Source organism: Pteropus alecto, unplaced genomic scaffold (assembly GCF_000325575.1).
Source record: "Pteropus alecto unplaced genomic scaffold, ASM32557v1 scaffold92, whole genome shotgun sequence".
NCBI classification, from domain to species: Eukaryota; Metazoa; Chordata; class Mammalia; order Chiroptera; family Pteropodidae; genus Pteropus; species Pteropus alecto.
The window spans coordinates 8,004,615-8,022,661 of NW_006432447.1; the positions used below are offsets into that span (position 1 = coordinate 8,004,615).

Consider the following 18,047-nt stretch of genomic DNA (forward strand, 5'->3'; position numbering starts at 1 on the left):
TGAGTCCTTAATTTAGAAGATTCAGCTGTCTTTCATCTTTCCCCCACCTCTCTTGCACACATCCTGTTTTTTCATGCTCCCAATATAATCACATTGGCATATAATTATGTAAGTAGCACTTAGAACTCTATGTCGTGTGTCGTATGTACTGACGCATGTCGTATGTACTGACGATTTTGCTGTCTGACTCTTAAACCCTTCCCTCGGGTACATCAGTGTCCTTCCTGTCAGCAAATTTGAACAGATAGGTTGACTATCAATTTCATCTTCTTGAAGAATTTGCTCCCACAGCCTCTGATCTGCTTCATTCTGGTTTGGCTGTGCTCTAAGTCAGCGGCAAACTGTCGTCTTAATGTAGGATCTCTTTTCGCCACTATTTGGAGAATCCCACCTTTCTTGCTTGCTTACCCTGCTTTAGTGGAGAACATTCTTCAGGAATTTCTTACAAAACATTCATGGGACATAAATCAGACCTTGTGTGTTCGAAAACGTCAATTTTGTCTCCTCACTCAATTGGTAGTTTGGCTGGATCTAGAATCCGGGGCTGGGAAACCATTTTTCCTTAGACTTTTGAAGGCATTACCCCCTTGTGTTCTACTTTTCAGTGCTGGGAAGTCCAGTGCTACTCTGATTCTTGTTCCTTCCTAAGAAATGTTCCCCCCTTCTCCTCCACAGCCTGGAAGCTTGTAGGAACTTCTTGTTTCCGTGTTGTAAAATTTCAGTGTTGTGCATTTGTAAGGATTTATTTTCATCCACTGGGCTGGGCATTTCAGTGGCATACTCTTCCTTTTTGGGAAGGTTTTTGAAATTTTCACTTTGTCCTCCACTTATTTAGTCAGCTTGGGCTGCTATAACAAAATTCCCTAAACTGGGTGGCTTAAACAACAGACATTAATTTTTCAAAGTTCTGGAAGCTGAAGTTGAAGATTGAGGCACCAGCAGATTCAGTCTCTGTCTAGGGCCCTGTTTCAGGTTTTTAAGTGCTGCTTTCTCACTGGACTCACACGTGGCAGAAGGAGCTTGAGAGAGCTCTCTGGGTCTCTGGGGCCACGTTTATATGAGCACTAGTCCCATTCATGAGGGCTCCACCCTCACGACTTAATCACCTCCAAAGGCCCCACTTCCTAATACTATCATCTGGGGGGTTAGGATGTCCACATATGAATTGGGGGCGGGGGAGCACTCAAACACAAACATTCAGTCTGTGACGTCTTTTCAAAACTAGTATATTCCTGGATCTAGGCTTTCTGGATAATGGGCCTCCCAGACTGGGCCTCTCATTTACCTTTTATCTCTTGTTTTTCCATCTCTATCTTTTTACGCTGCTTCAGGAAATTTTTCTTTCATCTTTATCTCAATGTCTCCCATTGTTCTTCATTTTTTAAAAAAATTTATGACTTAGTTTTCATTCTCCGAAAAGATATTTTTTAGAGTGCATCCTGTTGTTTTGTGGATGCAGTGTTTTTCTCTGAGGGCATCAGTGATAGCTTTCTTTTCCAATGTTTTCTTCTTCCTTCATTGTCCGTTTTCTCCAAATCGTCCCCTCCCTTCTTTCTGTTTTGGCTTTTTTCAAGCCTCCCACTCTCCTGCCTGGGGATATACACTAGTTAGTTTTCAAGCTAACGTCTGACTTTAAGCTAAGCTGTTTCAGGAAAGTCTTGGTCACATGAAGGGTGTGGTATTTCATCCAGCTCTGGAGCAACTGATCACGTTTTCTGCTCTCAAGAGGCGCATATACTCTTGCCAGCTCATATCTCAAGCCAGGAAATTTGCTCCATTTCCTCTCTTGGAATGCTAGGAAACCAGATAGATGTATACAAAGGGCTGTTTTGAACAGTCCTATAAATTATTAAACTGTGAGAATGGGGTTTGAGCTTAAGTTCTAGTTGAAGCAACTTGACTGAATTTATGTACAACTAAATATTTGTAGAATTACTTCCATATGGCCTTTCTTTTGAAGACAAATGACTCACTCCTTCTTTAATTCAAACCACATCTGCATAAACTTTTCCCTAAAATAAAGAGGTTGAGGGCATGGGCTTCCTCATTTCCTGTTCACAGACACTACTTGGCAGGGCCCAGGAAATGAGGCAAATGTTCCTTACAGACATTAGATTTTATGTACACTGTCATTAGAGAACAACTGAAAATTCTTTACACACAGTAACCACAGAACCTTGTGATATAAACCATATACCTTTTCAATGTTAAAAAATGTAACCATAAACATTAATTCGTATTTATATATATAACTGAGACTTTCATGAACAGTTCTGGGGCTTTTCTCTTCTCTTACAAATTTATTTGCCTCAACTGGGGCTTTACAAAAATGATGAAAATGTACACATCTTTTTTTTAAGTAAGCATGATGAAAAAACAAGCTTTTAAAACTGGCCACCCTACTTTCTGTATTCACCCTGCAGCCCACAGTAACCCAGCCCTGAATTTAGAAGTTAGTGGCTGGTCAATAATCCTGACGGGAAGTTCTTGGCTCTAAATGCTAAGTAACATATTAAACAACATATGTAGTAAAAACTGGCAATAGGAAAGCTTTGATGAATAGGTTCAGTTCCTGGATGTCTCTACTACAACGGAGGAGACGGTCTGTTTCACAACAAGCCCAATTACTTGTGGGAAACAATATCTTAATTCTTAGAAATGATCTAGCTCTGGGGTTTTAACTGGGGTTAGAGTGGGACTGAGTTCTCTAATATTTTTAACATATGAGCTTTTGTACCTTTTTATAGATCGCTTACATTATCTCACCAGATTCTTAACAGTGAAATAGTTCCTGACCACCCTAACCCAGGCATTTTATGGAGGAAATCAATGCCAAGGTCAGAAATCTAAGTAGGGCAGATTCTGCCTGCCAAGGCAGTGTGTCTTCCCGACTCCACCTCACTGTTTAGGAGGCTGGCACTGTATTAGGTGTTTACACCCATTATCTCTGATCTGATAATGGGCATTAAACATATTTAACGATAAGAGGCATTAAACATATTTAACGATAAGAGGTCACACATAGAGAGCCAGAACTGCAGCCTGGATGGCCCCAACTCCACCATGAAAGAGGCATTAAACATATTTAACGATAAGAGGTCACACATAGAGAGCCAGAACTGCAGCCTGGATGGCCCCAACTCCAGGGCCCACGCTGACTTTAGGACCAGCAGCTCCCTCTCTCTTGCTCCTGTTTAAACAAGACTGGGTGACACAAGACCATGAGTGAGACACAGAATTCGACTCAAAATCCACATAACCACTTGGGGTCGATATGAATGAGGATGGACTATTTAGCATCCATACCTAGGTCCTTGGACATTCAAGAACAGTTTGAGTATAACCTGGATACTCAAAATTTTACACTTAAGACCAACAAAATAAGGAACATACAGGAGCCGGAAGCCGGCCAGTTACTTACTTCTAACCCAGTGCTCATTCCAAGTTTTGGCACGTGCTATAGACCAGGCTTGGAGGTTTGCCTCCCTAGCTTCAGGACATACTACCAGTTGTTCCTGAAGGAGCTTGACCTGAATTTATACCAAACCCAATCAATAGTCAAATGGCTCTGGTTCCCATCAGCCCTTGTCCTGCTAATCTAAGAGCAAACTCTCCTCTCCCTTCTGCTACTGGTCCTCCAGGCAGCTCTAGCATATTAGTCGGCTCAGGCTGCCATTAACAAAATACCATAGACCAGGTGGCTTAAAACAATGGAAACTTATTTCTCACAGTTCTAGAAGCTGGGATGTCGGAGATCAAGGTTCTGGCAAGAGAGGTTTCATTCTGAGGCCGCTCTTCTTGGCTTGTAGGCAGCTGCCATCTTGTATGCACACAGAAGAGAGAGCCAGCTTTACCATCTCTTCTTATGAAGGCACTGATCCCATCATGAAGGCCCCACCCTCATGACCTCATCTAGCCCGAAGGCCAAAGGCCCCTTCTCTAAGTACATTGGGTGTTAGGGCTTCAATATATGAACTAAAGGGAGGGGTGGAGAGAAGCACAAATATTCAGTCCATAATGACAAGCTTTTCTGAAGTCCTGCCCTCCTCCCTTTCCTCATAAAAGCAGCATGAGTGCACCTGATGGTGAAATTATCCATACTACAAAAGTTGTCATTTAAACTTACAACTGATTCAACAGTTAATTCATTAGATAGAAAACATATTCATTTAATTCCTTGTAAGCACTAATTTCTATTTTATTTCGAGGAGACTAAACTTCATATTTTTTTTCTCCCTGAGGCAGCAAATCTAATCCACAGGTACTTTTTGTATGGACCTCTTGGTTTAAAAAATTTTGAATGGCTTGCCTGTATTTAAAATCTGACTTCACAGACAAATTCCGATTTCCTATTCTCTTGAACATGGGAGCATTTGGCATCCCTTAGGAGGCCCCAGTGGAGCCAAGCAGGACCTGGCCCTAACAGGCACGGGTGACCTCTGTCTCCATGCATCTACCTGCCAGACATCTGCAGGCCAAGGTTTTAGCCATGGTCTCTTCATTTGTGAATGGAAGCTGGAGGCTGATTGCTGTTGTCCTCAGCCCTGGTAGAAACTGGCTTCGCAAGGAATTCTGTATTCTCTAGCTTTTTCTACGACTAACTTCAAACTTTGAAATTCTACAAAACGTGAAATTTTACAAGACTGGTTTGACTGTGTCAACACTCTGTTTTAGTTTTGGGTCATAACTGTTCATTCAACTGTTGTCAGGCATCCTTCTCAATTTGGAAGCTGATCTGAGTCATCCTCTGGGTTTTGCCTCTTGCAATTCATCTGCTGGTCAACAGGAGGCAGCTCAAGGGAAAAGATGTTTTATTGTGTAGAAAACAGATGGTCTTGCTGCCTAAAGGTTATGACATCTGATTTTGGAGCCAAGATACTTACTTTTTAGTTAGGCATTATACCACATGATTATTTTCGAAAGTCATTAAAAAATTACAAACCACTTTATGTAGGCCTATTCCTGATCCCAAGAATAAAGATGAGAAAAATTGCTGTTGGTCATTGCTGATTGTGGCAGTTTACCATTATTATCACTATGGTTATCCTCAGAGTGCCCAAAGTCCTTTCACGGCCATATTTAATTCTCACAGTAGCCCTATGAAACATGAGTTAAAAATTATCAACCTTATTTTATAGATAAGGCAATACGCCCCCAAGAATCTTGGCATTCCTTGCTCATATCCCCTCTGACCACCAAAAGAAAAGTGCTTATCTCCTACGGGAGGCCGAGCATTCCTAAAAACTCAGGCAGGTGATTAAATCCTAGTCAACATACTGCCAGACCGAATTTTATCTGAAATATTTTTTCAAACTGCTCTTCCCAAAATCCTAAGAAAAGCTTATAGAGAGAATTTTCATCACATAATGGACAATTTAAGCATCGAGAGAAAAATCACAGAATTTCTGCACTAAAAGGGATCCTTGTACTATCTAGTGACAATCCGCAGGCTTACAGATGACCCAGCAGTGGTCTCTTGCCCGTTTCCAGTGTTTGTCCTCTGTGCTGCTCCTTAAATGAGCTGTGTGTTACCACTGTCTTTGATTTTTGCTACTTCTGATCACTCTCCTTCACAGCATACCAAACTGATCACACACAGATCTCATTTCAGAATCACAATTAGGCCTGGATACCGATGTCTCCACTGGCACTCAGGACATTGCTAAACTGGCCCCTCACTGGGTCTCAGGCTGTGTTGTCTCTCCCTGGACTCTTACGCACCAATCATACCAGACAATCCCACCCCTCTAGGGGTCCTGTATTTACTTTCCCGTCACCATTCTCGGGTTGTCTCTCAGTTCTATATGAGGCAAATCGCCCCATACATAAATCTCAGATAAAGTCTCCCCGCCTCCACCCCCTACAAAGTAACTCATCTTTCAAATATCTCTTTGAGACCCTGCTTTCGATCCTTTTAGGTATATATCCAGAAGTGTATCATATGCTAATTCTATTTTTCATTTTCATGAAGAACCACCGTCCTGTTTTCCACAGCAGCTATACCATTTTATATTGCCACCAATAGTTCACAAAGGTTCTAATTTCTCCACAACCTCATCAACATTAATTTTGTTTTGTTTTGTTTTTGATAGTAGCCATCCTAATGGGTGTCAGGTGGAATCTCAATGTAGTTTTGATTTGCATTTCCCTAATAATTAGTGGTTGAGCATCTTTTCATGTGCTTATTGATAATCTGTTTACCTTCTTTGGAGAAATGTCTATTCAAGTCCTTGGCCCATTTTTAAATCACGTTGTTCATAGCAGCATTATTCATAGTAGTCAAAACATGGAAACCACCTAAAGGTCTACTGATGGATAAATGGATAAAGAAAATGTGGTATATTTATACAATAGAATATTATTTAGCCTTAAAAAGGCAGGAAATTCTGATATATGCTATATGAATGAAACTTGAAAACATGCTAAGTGAAAATAAGCCAGTCACACGATGATAATAAATACTGCATGTTTCTACTTATATGAGATACTAGGAGTGGTCAAAATCATAGAGCCAGAAAGTAGAATGGTGGCTGCCAGGAGCTGAGGAAAGGAAGATAAGGGGGTTATTGTTTAATGGGTATAGAGTTTCAGTTTTTACAAGATGAAAACAGTTCTGGAGATGGATGTTGGTAACGGTTGCACAACATTATGAATGTACTTAATCACCAAACTGTACACTTAAAATGGTTTAGATGGTAAATTTTATGTTATGTATATTTTACCAACGTTAAACAATTTTTTTTTTTAAAAAAAAAAGAAACAAATAAGATTCAGGAACTAGATTGAAGAAGCTTCCATTGGCCAAATATAGAACATTTTTAACTTCAATAAAGATACTGTTGACCCTTGAACAACACAGGGGTTAGGGGAACTAACTCCTCACACAGTAAAATATCTGAGTACACTGTTTGACTCTCCAAAAACTTTACTAATAGCCTACTGTTGAACAGAAGCCTTACCGATAACATAGTTAACACGTTATACTGTATTTGTGCAATAAAGCTAGAGAAAAGAAAATGTTAGGAAAATTATAATTAAAAAATACAGTTACAGTATGGTGCTGTATCAATACCATAAGTTTACAGTCTATTTACAAAATGAATCATTGCTTTATGGTAGTATAGCCTACACATGAATGAAGCATAAAATTTTTATGACACAGTATTACAGTCATATCCATAACAGTATTGGGAACATTGTTACTTTTTTTTTTTAAAAAACACCTGTGATGATAGGCTGATATGCAGTTTCTCCCATTAGAGAGAGGCATACTATATGGTAATATATAATTCTTTGAAAGCAAAGTTATAAAACAATAAGAAAACACATTATTAATTTTATATGAAGTATCACTCACCTTATGCCTGTGTAAGGATAGGCTGTCCACTTCCATACAGGTCTTGCACACATTACTTAGGCAATGATAATGATGACACGAAAACGTCTCATACATTTCTTGCCATAGTTATTAGATATTCACATGAAGACACTCACATACATAAAGTTTAAACAGTAACTTTATTAACTGTATGGCATTATGATTATTTACTATTCATTAAGTGGAAGTGGATTATCATGAAGGTCTTCATCCTCATAGTCTTCATGTTCAGTAGGTTGAGGAGGAGGAGGAGGGGAGGTTGGTCTTGCTGTCTCATGGGTGGCGGAGGTGGAAGAGAAAGTGGTAGAGACAGAGTCTTGGTATAACATTACGGAAATACATGATCATTTCTAACATTTTTGCATTTTCATGTCTCTAAAAATGTTTCTATACTGTATCAATCCTTCTTCCACGGTTTGCTTTAGTTTTCAGTGCCTGTATCATAGAAGGGTTCATTTGGTAAAAGAAGTCAAAAGCAGTCTTGAATAATCGGAACCCTTCTGCCAGACTGTCAAATGTCAATTTTTCTTCTGGCACTGCTTCTTCAATGTCTTCTTCCTCATTGCCAGGCACTGGTTCAGAAGCACTCATCTCCATCAAGTTGTCTTCTGTTAATTCCTCTACTGTGGTGTGTATTAGCTCTTGAATTTCTCTAAGATCCACATCTTGAAACCTTTCCCCCACCTCGCTTTTTGCCATATCCAGTCTCTTTCATGATTTCCTTGACTGGCTCTGTTGTAAATCCCATGAAGTCATGCACAATATCTGGACAGTTTCCTCCAGCAAGAATTTATTGTTTTGGGCTTGATGGCTTTCAATGGTGGTGTTACAGATGGCTTTTTCTGTAACAATGATGGCATCTTCAATGGTGTGATCCTTCTAGACTTTCACGATATCCTCCCTATTGGGCTTCTCTTCCACAACATGACAGACCTTTTCATAGAGTACCCTGTTTAATGAGCCTTAAATGTCCTTATAACTCCCTGTCTAGGGGCTGAATTAGAAACAGTGTGTTTGGTGGTGCACAGACCACTCCAGCATCTTCGGTGTTTAATTCATGGGGTTCTGGGCGGCCAGCGGCATTGTCCAATATCAAGGAATCCTCAGTGATTTTCCTAATAGTAGCTGGGACCTTGTCTGCTGCCTCTTGGTTGACAGAGCTGCTTCTGCAGTTGACATTTTTTAAGCATAAACGCTTTCTAAAATTATCAAACCATCCTTTGCTGACATTAAATTCTCCAGCTTTAGATCTTTCACCTTCTTTTTAAGTTGTCATATAATGACTTGAATTTTTCTCTAATCATATTAGGGTCTATAGGTAATCCTTTCTGATAGCAAAACTGCACTTACATAAAAGCTGCATTTTCAATACAAGATAAAAAGGTATTTTACAGATAGATTTTGTGCCTGCTGGAATAGTTGCAGTGGACAGCTTTACAAATTTCTTTTTTTTTTTATAATGGTCCTTACACTGGATTCATTTACTTTGAAATGAGGCAACCAAAGCTGCATACCTCAATCTATTGCTTGAGCACGTATCAAGCAATTCAACTTTTCTTGTAATGTCATGACCTTTTTCTGCTTCTTTAGGAGAATTCCAGCATCACAAATGGCACTTCGTATGTGTGCCACGGTGTTACTCAAAATTTAGAGTATTGCACTGAATGTGATGAAAAATACGCAAGAATCGCAAGAGATCACTTTTTACTGTGCTGTAGAATTTACTGGAGACACAACTGCCCACGCGGAGAAGATCAGCATCACATGGCATTTTAAGTGGATACTTGCCACATGAATTCACCGCAGTAATAGGTGGCTAAGAAATTATAGTAGTACAGTATGTACTACAGTTAACTTTGTGGAGTTATGATTTAATACTGCATCTTTACATGTTTACATTTCTCTAGACTGCAAGTGGCACCATGTATGTTTATGTAAGTTTTGATAAATTTTAGCTTTTTATAATAGATTTGTGTCTATTTTATGGTAGTAAATAATAAACAGCTTCATATATTTTATGTATTCATGACATATCTTTCTTAATTTTTTCAATATTTATAGGCCACGTGGTTTGTCTCCAAATTTTTTCAAATTGTCAATATTCAAAAAATTCTCCAATTTATTTTTTTAAAAAATCATATATTGGTGGACCTACACAGTTCAAATTCATATTGTTCAAGGATCAACTGTAATTGCTAACGACTGAAGCACATCAAATATGTTTAAATTTATGATACTAAAAAAACTACAGTAATGGTGCTAATAAAACAATAAAGCAAACTGGTCACCTTCAGAGGATGACAAAAAGCAAATTCACAATCTTGTAAACTCGTAAGAGAATGAATTAAGCCTTTATATTGTCTTTCCCATATGAAAAATGCCACTGGGAAACAAAGGGAATCATTTATCTATTTGTTACCCTGTGGCACATTTAGAAGTATTCCAGTTAATAAGGGAAAGGGCATAAGAACAGCAGCATTTTGTGACTTCCAATGTATGAATGGAGCTAGACACACTGAGCCTCTCCTGTTATTAATATCACAGGACAACAGATGTGATGCATCTCCCAAAAGAAAACAGAAGAACCTAGCATCCCTCTAGTCTTGCCAAAAGGTTGGAATCTGAGTCTGACCAAGCCTCTGGACCGAGAGGACAGAAAAACAAGCTGCACTGTGATCAGCAGCTTTCAGATTATGGAACACCACCAAGTCAAATGGCTTTGGGATCTTCAAAAGACAAGTTGTAAGGGGAAAAAAAGGAATGGAGGAGAAGCTAAAAGATTAAAGGGCTCAAAGACATATTTAAAAAAGAAGAAAAGCAAGACCAAACTCTAGTGTCTAGGGATGTACATTAGAGTGATAAATTCTGAAGGAACACAAGGAAGTGCCAGACAAGTGGTCCCTTTTGGAGGGAGAGGATGTGATTTTGATGGGGGTACACGGAGAGGCTTCTGGAGAGGGTGGCAAAGTTCTTGACCTAGGTAGTAGTTTTAAGAGTGATTCGCCGTACACTCACTCATTAAACTAACTCATTCAATGACATTTTCTGTATCTGTTTTTGCTTACAGTAAAAAATATTTAAAAACAAAAAACTCAGTTTTCCCAATTACATATTCCTGCTTGAGATCACTGTTATCTTAGGATAGTGGCTCAGAACACAGAGTTTGGTGTCAAGTAAAAGTAGTTTTGATTTCTTACTGTTACTAATTATATGACTTTTAGTAAGTTGCTGTGCCTCTGTGAGCCTAGTGTCTTTATCTGGAAGATAGAATTATATTATTAGCAAGTCCATAGGTTTGCTCTGAGGATTAAATGAGGTTATGCATGTATGACACTTTATATGATGCTTGGCACACAGTAAATGTCCAATAAAGATTAGCTATTGGTATTCATACATTAATGATTGTAGATTAATTTAAATGGGCCTTTAAATATGACAAATATTCACAATACTTATGTTCTCTTAGTATTTAAAGAAAATATATTGCGACATTAATTTATGCTTTCTCAAACGCCAACTCCCAAGTTAGCTGTTATAATCTCTTCTAGTGAACATATTTTTATGACAAAGTATTGTCTAAAAACTAAAATCTTAGTTATGTATTAAAATACTTACATGGGTATATTACTCCATCATCTTGATAAATCTGATGGAAAATTCTGAATTAGCAATTTATGATAGGAATAAGTCTCCATTCTAGCTCTTCCTACACATCAACTTGGTTCTTGCTTTCAAAAGCAACTTGGGATGTTTGGGTATTTCTTCATTCTTTAAGTTTTAATATGGTTCTTATATGTTTTCTTGTAGTTTGTGATCACACTAGAAGACCTATGTGCTGAGATTTTTGTCATTTGAAATATCCTCTTTTTAAATCTCTCTCCCCTTAAAAATACTGGAATAAATGTCACATACATTATTAACAGCCTGACCCATTCCTGAATGTGGCATGGAAAATAAATGAGATGCTATCTGTTTCTGGAAATTTAGAAGTGGCCAAAATATTCACGAAGGGAGTTAGAAACAACTAGATAAGTCAGTGTGGCTGACTGTATGAAGAGCTGTGAACATGAGGTAAAACCTATGTTTACTACCACTAATAAATCTGTCTTAGAAATAAGATATGAGTCTTCAAAGAGAAAAAAATTAAACTAAAACAAATGTATCTCATTAACAAAGCAGTCAATTCCCTTTATTTTTAAAATTTTATGTACACGTATGAATGATCTGTATAATGTACATTCAATATAGAAAGCTTTATATATTTGATAATGTATAGAACATTTCACAATTACACTAATCTCTTAACATAACATCTTGACATCCATTTTTAAATTTTTTTGCACAAGCTCCTTTCCCATTCAATTTGGTAAAGCCAGTTACACATACTGATTTGTACTGTGAGCTCTCAGAAGGTTAATGATTGAGGAGAAGGATACCAGTGAACAAATGCAGGAAAAGACAAAACCTAATGGTGTTGGATGGTGGGAAGAAGACAGCCAGGGGCTCGATGCGGTAGAGGGAAATACCCTTTTCCAGGGACAAATGACTTAGCCCAGTTTCTGTAGACTGTAGTTCAACCTCACAGTCACGCTAATTCGAAAAAACATTATAAAAACTAGGAAGGAAGTTTTATCTTTTTGATTCACAGTCTTGTAAACAGATATAAAGGAACAAAATGTGCTTACATACTTCAAGAAAAAAAATTCTTGTGTACCCACTTAGGTTGATCCACAGAGTGCTTTCTTGTAACGTGATATAATTAGAGTCGGTGACTTTTTTCCTAAACAAAAATATATTTATAGAAAAAGGAATAACACTGTCATGAAATCAGGAGAAAGGCAGTAAGAGTTTGCTTCAACGTATCAGCTGGAGGAATGTGGACTGGGCACTGACTGGCCTTTCAGCATTTATTGTCTCTCACAAATGTTTCAAGTCTGATAGCCAACGTCGCCTGCCTCATGGTCTACAGGAGGCGGCAGATTAGACATGACTGACGAGGATGTCCCTGTGGTAAGGTAGCCAGCAACTCCAGGTCCTGCAAGAGAGAAAGGAAAACACGCACCTTCTAGAAAGCAGAGTCATGTGAAAACACTGACCTTTATAAAAATGTCAGAGCCTTATTAAGTACCCCGTCATAAGAAACTGACAATCTATTAAATTATCTAAATTGTACAAGCAAATCTTAACAAACACCTATAGAGCACCATTTTCATGGTTTGCCTTTACCATATGACAAAGTTAAAAATGATTTCAATATTTATGCTGGACAGTAACACTACTGTGGATATATGGAAAAAATTTCCCTTCTCACATCTAGAAGTTCAATCTTTCAAAAAATCCTGGGCATGAAAGGATAGTTATGTCAAATTAAAAAAAAAAAAAAAAATGGGAACAGAAGAAAGACACTCTATACTCGGTCAGCCCATCCAAAAGTCATACCTGCTGAAATTCCCAACGAAAACACTTCTATCCATCAAATTAACCTATTTTCATTTGGTGCAAAAAAAATATGCTATTTTAACAAGTAATACCAAATGAACAAGAGTTGCTACACCAAGGTCTCAGAAAAAAAGTAAGGCTCTGGACATGTCATAGGTCAAAACAAGAATGCTACAGGACAGGTCTCTATATTTTAGTTTTATACGTCTTTTTCGATTCTGAAAGTCTCTATTGCATGAAAATGCTTATATGCCAGCATTTGTCAAGATGTGTCCTATGAGCATACAATGGCTTTAGCCACTCTAGTTTATCTTAAATATTACAGAGACATTTAATTACATCTCAGAATCACTGCACAAACTATACAGAGTACTTGCAGGAGACACTACATCATAATACTGCATAGTGATCAATACTTTTAACTGAAGTCGTAGGAAACAAGGCAAACAGCTAAGGAACATTGAAGGGTTAGGACTAAAAAGGCAGTGGAAGCAGCATGCATTTAGCAAAATGGTTCTCTACCTGCTTCAGAGAGCTACACAGAAGTTAGCAAGCTGCCTGGCAGAGCGGATCTAAAGCCCGCTCCTGAGGTGAAGGGGGCTGCTGCCAGTTAGAAGGGAAGGAGAGACACCTGAGGGGAAAAAAGAAATATAAGCAGCAAGGGAAGTTGTGAGGAAGTGCAATCAGCAGAGCAGGAACTAATGTAGGACAAATGGGGCACAATTCAGATCATCTTGTTTTTCACCTTACAAAGCATTTGTATCGAGGATATGAAATGGCTTATATTGCTGAGCACTGTGCATCTAGCGTGTAGTTATATGGCAGGAGATAGACAACTCAGCCTGCATGAGCTGTAACACGCCACAACAGAGTGCACCCAGGCACTCTGAAACATTGAACTCATATAACTTAGAAAAAGATTTTCCCTTTTTAAAGCCTGCACCTATCAACCCCTGCCTTCCACCAATCAGGACACAGGCCTTCCATAGACTGCTCAGGGAAAAAGACCATGGGTCAACATAGCCCCTCTGACAAGGTGGTTCAGAGCTATAGCACCACACTCTTACATCATCTCCCAACAACCTGTCACTCTTTGAACCTTAGGCAGCAGCAAGATTACTAGAAAACTATCAAGCAGAAAATCTCATCAGATGTAACCCTTAGGAATGAACTCCCAAACACTCCAGATCGGTATAGTTCCTGAGCACTTCTGATTGTGGGCTCAACCTGGTTCACATCAAACATGTAGGCTATGAGACCAAATCATGAATGCCACAAACAGAAAATCTACTAAGGCTGCAATTCTCAAACTATGTGCGGAGGCAGCTCACAGGCACACTGTGGTTATTTTTAATTTGAGAAACACAGAGACATCTGCTGGACACCATACAAACAACTTTCAAGTTGTTTGGACATAACTACTTAAAAAACTTAACTAGTAGGTATTTTTTTTTTTGTCTAGAGGTACACGAAAAAAAATGACTAAGCTATTAAGGGCACTATGACATGAAAATGTTTGAGAACTTCTAGGCTAAAATCTAGACTGTGAAATAATGGGCCTCAAAGGATTATCTAGAATATCCTAGCTCTTTAGGAAAGAAAAGTCAATTCCTTGATATTTCTGTGAATGAAGTCTGAGGTGTTCTCTCCCACATACCTCTGGTCTCTCCTTGAGGGCATGTCTGGTTTCTAGAGGCCAAAAGGTACAGTCTGGTCATCAGGATGGGAGGGAATAGCTGTGTTCTCCAGAGAAAGGTGGGAAGAAAGAGTAGGGGTCGCCAGAAATGAGGCATGTGGCAGCAATGGGCAAGGCAGGCTTAGAAGGAATGAGAAAAGATGGAAAATTAACAAAGAATACAAAATGAAATTGGCTGCCATGATGGAGTAGTGAAAGGAACATGGGCTTTGGTGAAAATGAGCAAGAAATTCTCAGCGGTAGGGGAAGCGGGGGTGGTGAAAAAAACGGGAAGCTCTGCCTTGGGAGCCAATGTCCTATAATAAACTGACACTGACCTCAGGGAACCTCTCCTAACATCATTCACATTGATTGGTCTTATAAATAGGAGTAAAAAGAAAAGCAAAAGGTAATAAAACCCAACTTTGCAAAGGACTAACGGACTGGTTTGAGGAGAGGCTCAAGAACTGAACCCTCTGTCCCTGTAATGCTTAGGAAACCAGGTTAGCTATTCCATATGCCTCTAATTAAATATCTATAATGTTTTTCATCTCGAACTCTAGCTCCTGAAAGCATCTTCACTTTAGCCTGTTCTCTTCCTTTTCCTGTTTCTTCTTTCTTTGATTTTCTAGGTGACATCATTTGAGAATTTTCATTGATGAAATTATTTTACATGTTCAAAGTTATCTGAACTTGTCAGCACCAGGCACTTCTAGAACCTAATAGATGGCTAACCCAGGACCCCAGACAAACAACCACAGATTATCTGCATCACAGGTAAAATCACAATGAGGCACTCTTAGATGAGCACTCATCATAAAACTAAATAATATGCCAGGCTAGAGAGCCAGCCTCATCTGAGGTGGTCTCATCTCAATTTATCAATACTGAGTAATCTTATCTAGGACATTTTTCATTTTTACACCAAATCCTGAACATGACTGAGTGACGTTTGCTCAGCACCCAGTGAGAAAATCATAAGTGTAGGTTTGGTCCTTCTCATCTTGTTTTGAAATAATTAACTTTCGTTATTATTCTCCATTTCCTAAACAAAATCCACTTAACTGTCAAACTCACCAAAAGGTATGAGTTAGAAGAAAGGCCTGGTGATGTGTGTTCTCACAGTACCTTATTTCATTTGCAAACTGATTACAGAGGGGCTGGGTACAATATGAATCTTCTCAAGATTGAAGGTAGGGAGGGGTAAATTTAAAATTCCAATTCTGCACAATATTGTTTACATTCCATGGAGTTCCACACAATGTGATTTTACCATTATTAGAAGTACTCGCCCCTTTTATCAAACACATGACACACAATAATATATCAAAGAAGCTCAAACACATATAACAAAAAAACATCTGGCAACCCAAGCAATTACACATCAATTCAACTGGCAGTACTCTTCAGTTATTTAGTCCTTTCAAACAGGATAGGCCAGAGCTGACGGGGAAATCTTCTCAAACAACTAACATCTCAACAAAAGAACATCCTAGATTGATGATGCGCAAGAACTGGACAAATTTGGGCTGGCACATCTCAGAGATGGTCCAGATCGTCCCATGCTGACATGCCCACTGGCTTCAGCCATGGCTTTCACAGAGGCCACAGTAACAACATCAGGCTCTTTCCAGGCTTAAATTTATACCATCTCCCCCTTGACTGGCTTTATATGAGACTTGCTGCCCTTTGGGCCAGACCAAAGACTTGGAATAATTTGTAAACACCAGCCTTATTTCTCTCCAACCCTCTTCCACCCCCTACAACTCATCACAGTTGCTTCTCACACCTCATCTCAAAACCCACCCCAGGGATCCAGTAAAAAGAAAGGCACAGACAGGAACCTTTATTCTCTGTACTTTTTCTATAGTTTTTAAGGAATACAGATGGAGGTGAGGACTAAAATGATTTGTAAAGGAAGTCTAGGTCTCTGAAGATAAATCCCTCTCTCTTTTGTATTCTACCCACAGACCTTTTGGCCCAGAACCCGTTAGTAAGTCAAGGACCACCTGCAATCTTTTATTCCATCAAGTCAAGTCAATGAATGCTAAATACAATGAAAAACAAAAAAAAATTAGAAGAAGCCTTCCAAAAAAAAAGAAACTTATACTACGTCTTACTATTCTTCAGGACCAGATTTTAAATAAGTTTACTCTACACTAGAAAAAATAAGGCAGATTTTCCAATCATAACATCCTTGCATACAAAGTAATAAATGTAATGCCACGAAAATGTGGTATTATATAAACTTGTGGAAAAATAGTCTAAAGAGGCAAAGTTTTTAACGTGCCTGTAAGAACATAATCCTACTTAGAAGCTACAGCTTTACCCCAATTTGAAATTGAGATATGGAAGAGATTAAGACCATATTCTAGGTATTTCTCTCCATAGTAATCACATGGGACAGAAAACTTAGAGGGGAAGTCTGTGGTACTCTGCTCTTAATGTACACATGTGACCGACCAGCAGCCAAAGTACCACGTTTTTAAATTTTAGGACTCTGATTATAAATTTTAGTGAATTAATATTACAGTGATCATAGTGAAGGAAAAGAATAGTGTCACAACTGAGTTTAAAATGAAAACCAAGCAAAGTCCTCATTTTTAATATTTATGATTTTGTCTTCTAGATTTATAAACTTCTATACTAGCACTCAGGATTAATAAGACAATTACACTGGTATGAGAAACACTGGGTAATAATTTTTTTCTCTCAATTTACCTACATCACCTCTGGTCAGAGGAGGATGCGGGGCTGACATTTTTTAATATACAGTCGGCACCTGAAACAACGGCGGGGGTAAGGGGGAAGGCACTGACCTCTCACATAGTTGAAATTCTGCACACAACTAGTTGGCCCTCCTCATATGCAGATTCTCAACCTTAGAGTTGACCCTTGAACAACATGGGTTAGAACTGCGTGGGTCAACTGAAAAAATTCACATATAAGTGACCCCACCCCGTACAGTTCAAGTCAGTGTTGTTCAAAGGTCAGGCAGACAGCAAGAACCACCTCATATTCCTAAGTTTCATTTCAACAGAAAACTTTTCTACCAGAGACTATTTCAGTTTTAGCAAATAACAGAATGCTGAGTCAAATAAGCCAACATGAAAACAAGTGTTCTAAAACTGTTATGCAATTAGTGTGTCAAACAGACAAATGTCCTGAGCTTCAAAACTGTATTATTTTTTGATCCCTAAGCACATATTTCCTCCCCTGAGAGGACAATCCCTAAATATTTAGCAAAATTCCAGATTAATCACTGGGAACTTAGAAGAAAAATATTTCACATAGGAGAATACATATTTGGAACTTCAACCTATTATTCTGATGGAAATGGAATGATATTATCATGTTTCTGATGCTATTATTTCTGAGTAGGTAGTTCTCCACAATTTTTACATGTTCAAGATAAACATTTTAACACAGCCATGCTCCAAATACAATCTATGACACTGTTAATTAACTGGATCAATACTGAGCAGAGCCCACGTTTCATTCAGCACACATTCAACACAACAGCAGTTCACATGCTGTCCAGGGCTAAAACCAGGT

At 38.6% G+C, this 18,047-nt stretch overlaps 1 protein-coding gene across 4 annotated transcripts in view; it reads right to left on the minus strand.

Annotated features, from left to right (window-relative positions):
• Positions 1–11,540: 11,540 nt before the first annotated feature.
• The window catches only part of DNAJC13 (DnaJ heat shock protein family (Hsp40) member C13), a 104,237-nt gene continuing 97,730 nt past the window's right edge, over positions 11,541–18,047 (minus strand). For 3 of the 4 annotated variants that reach the window (XM_015585797.2, XM_006907245.3, XM_025043572.1), the window contains one exon: positions 11,550–12,413. In XM_015585797.2, coding sequence (XP_015441283.1) covers positions 12,307–12,413 — 107 coding nt within the window. In that variant the 3' untranslated portion in view covers positions 11,550–12,306. Of the gene's footprint in view, positions 12,414–18,047 lie in introns of all 4 variants that reach the window. The other variant, XM_025043571.1, reaches the window with a different exon arrangement.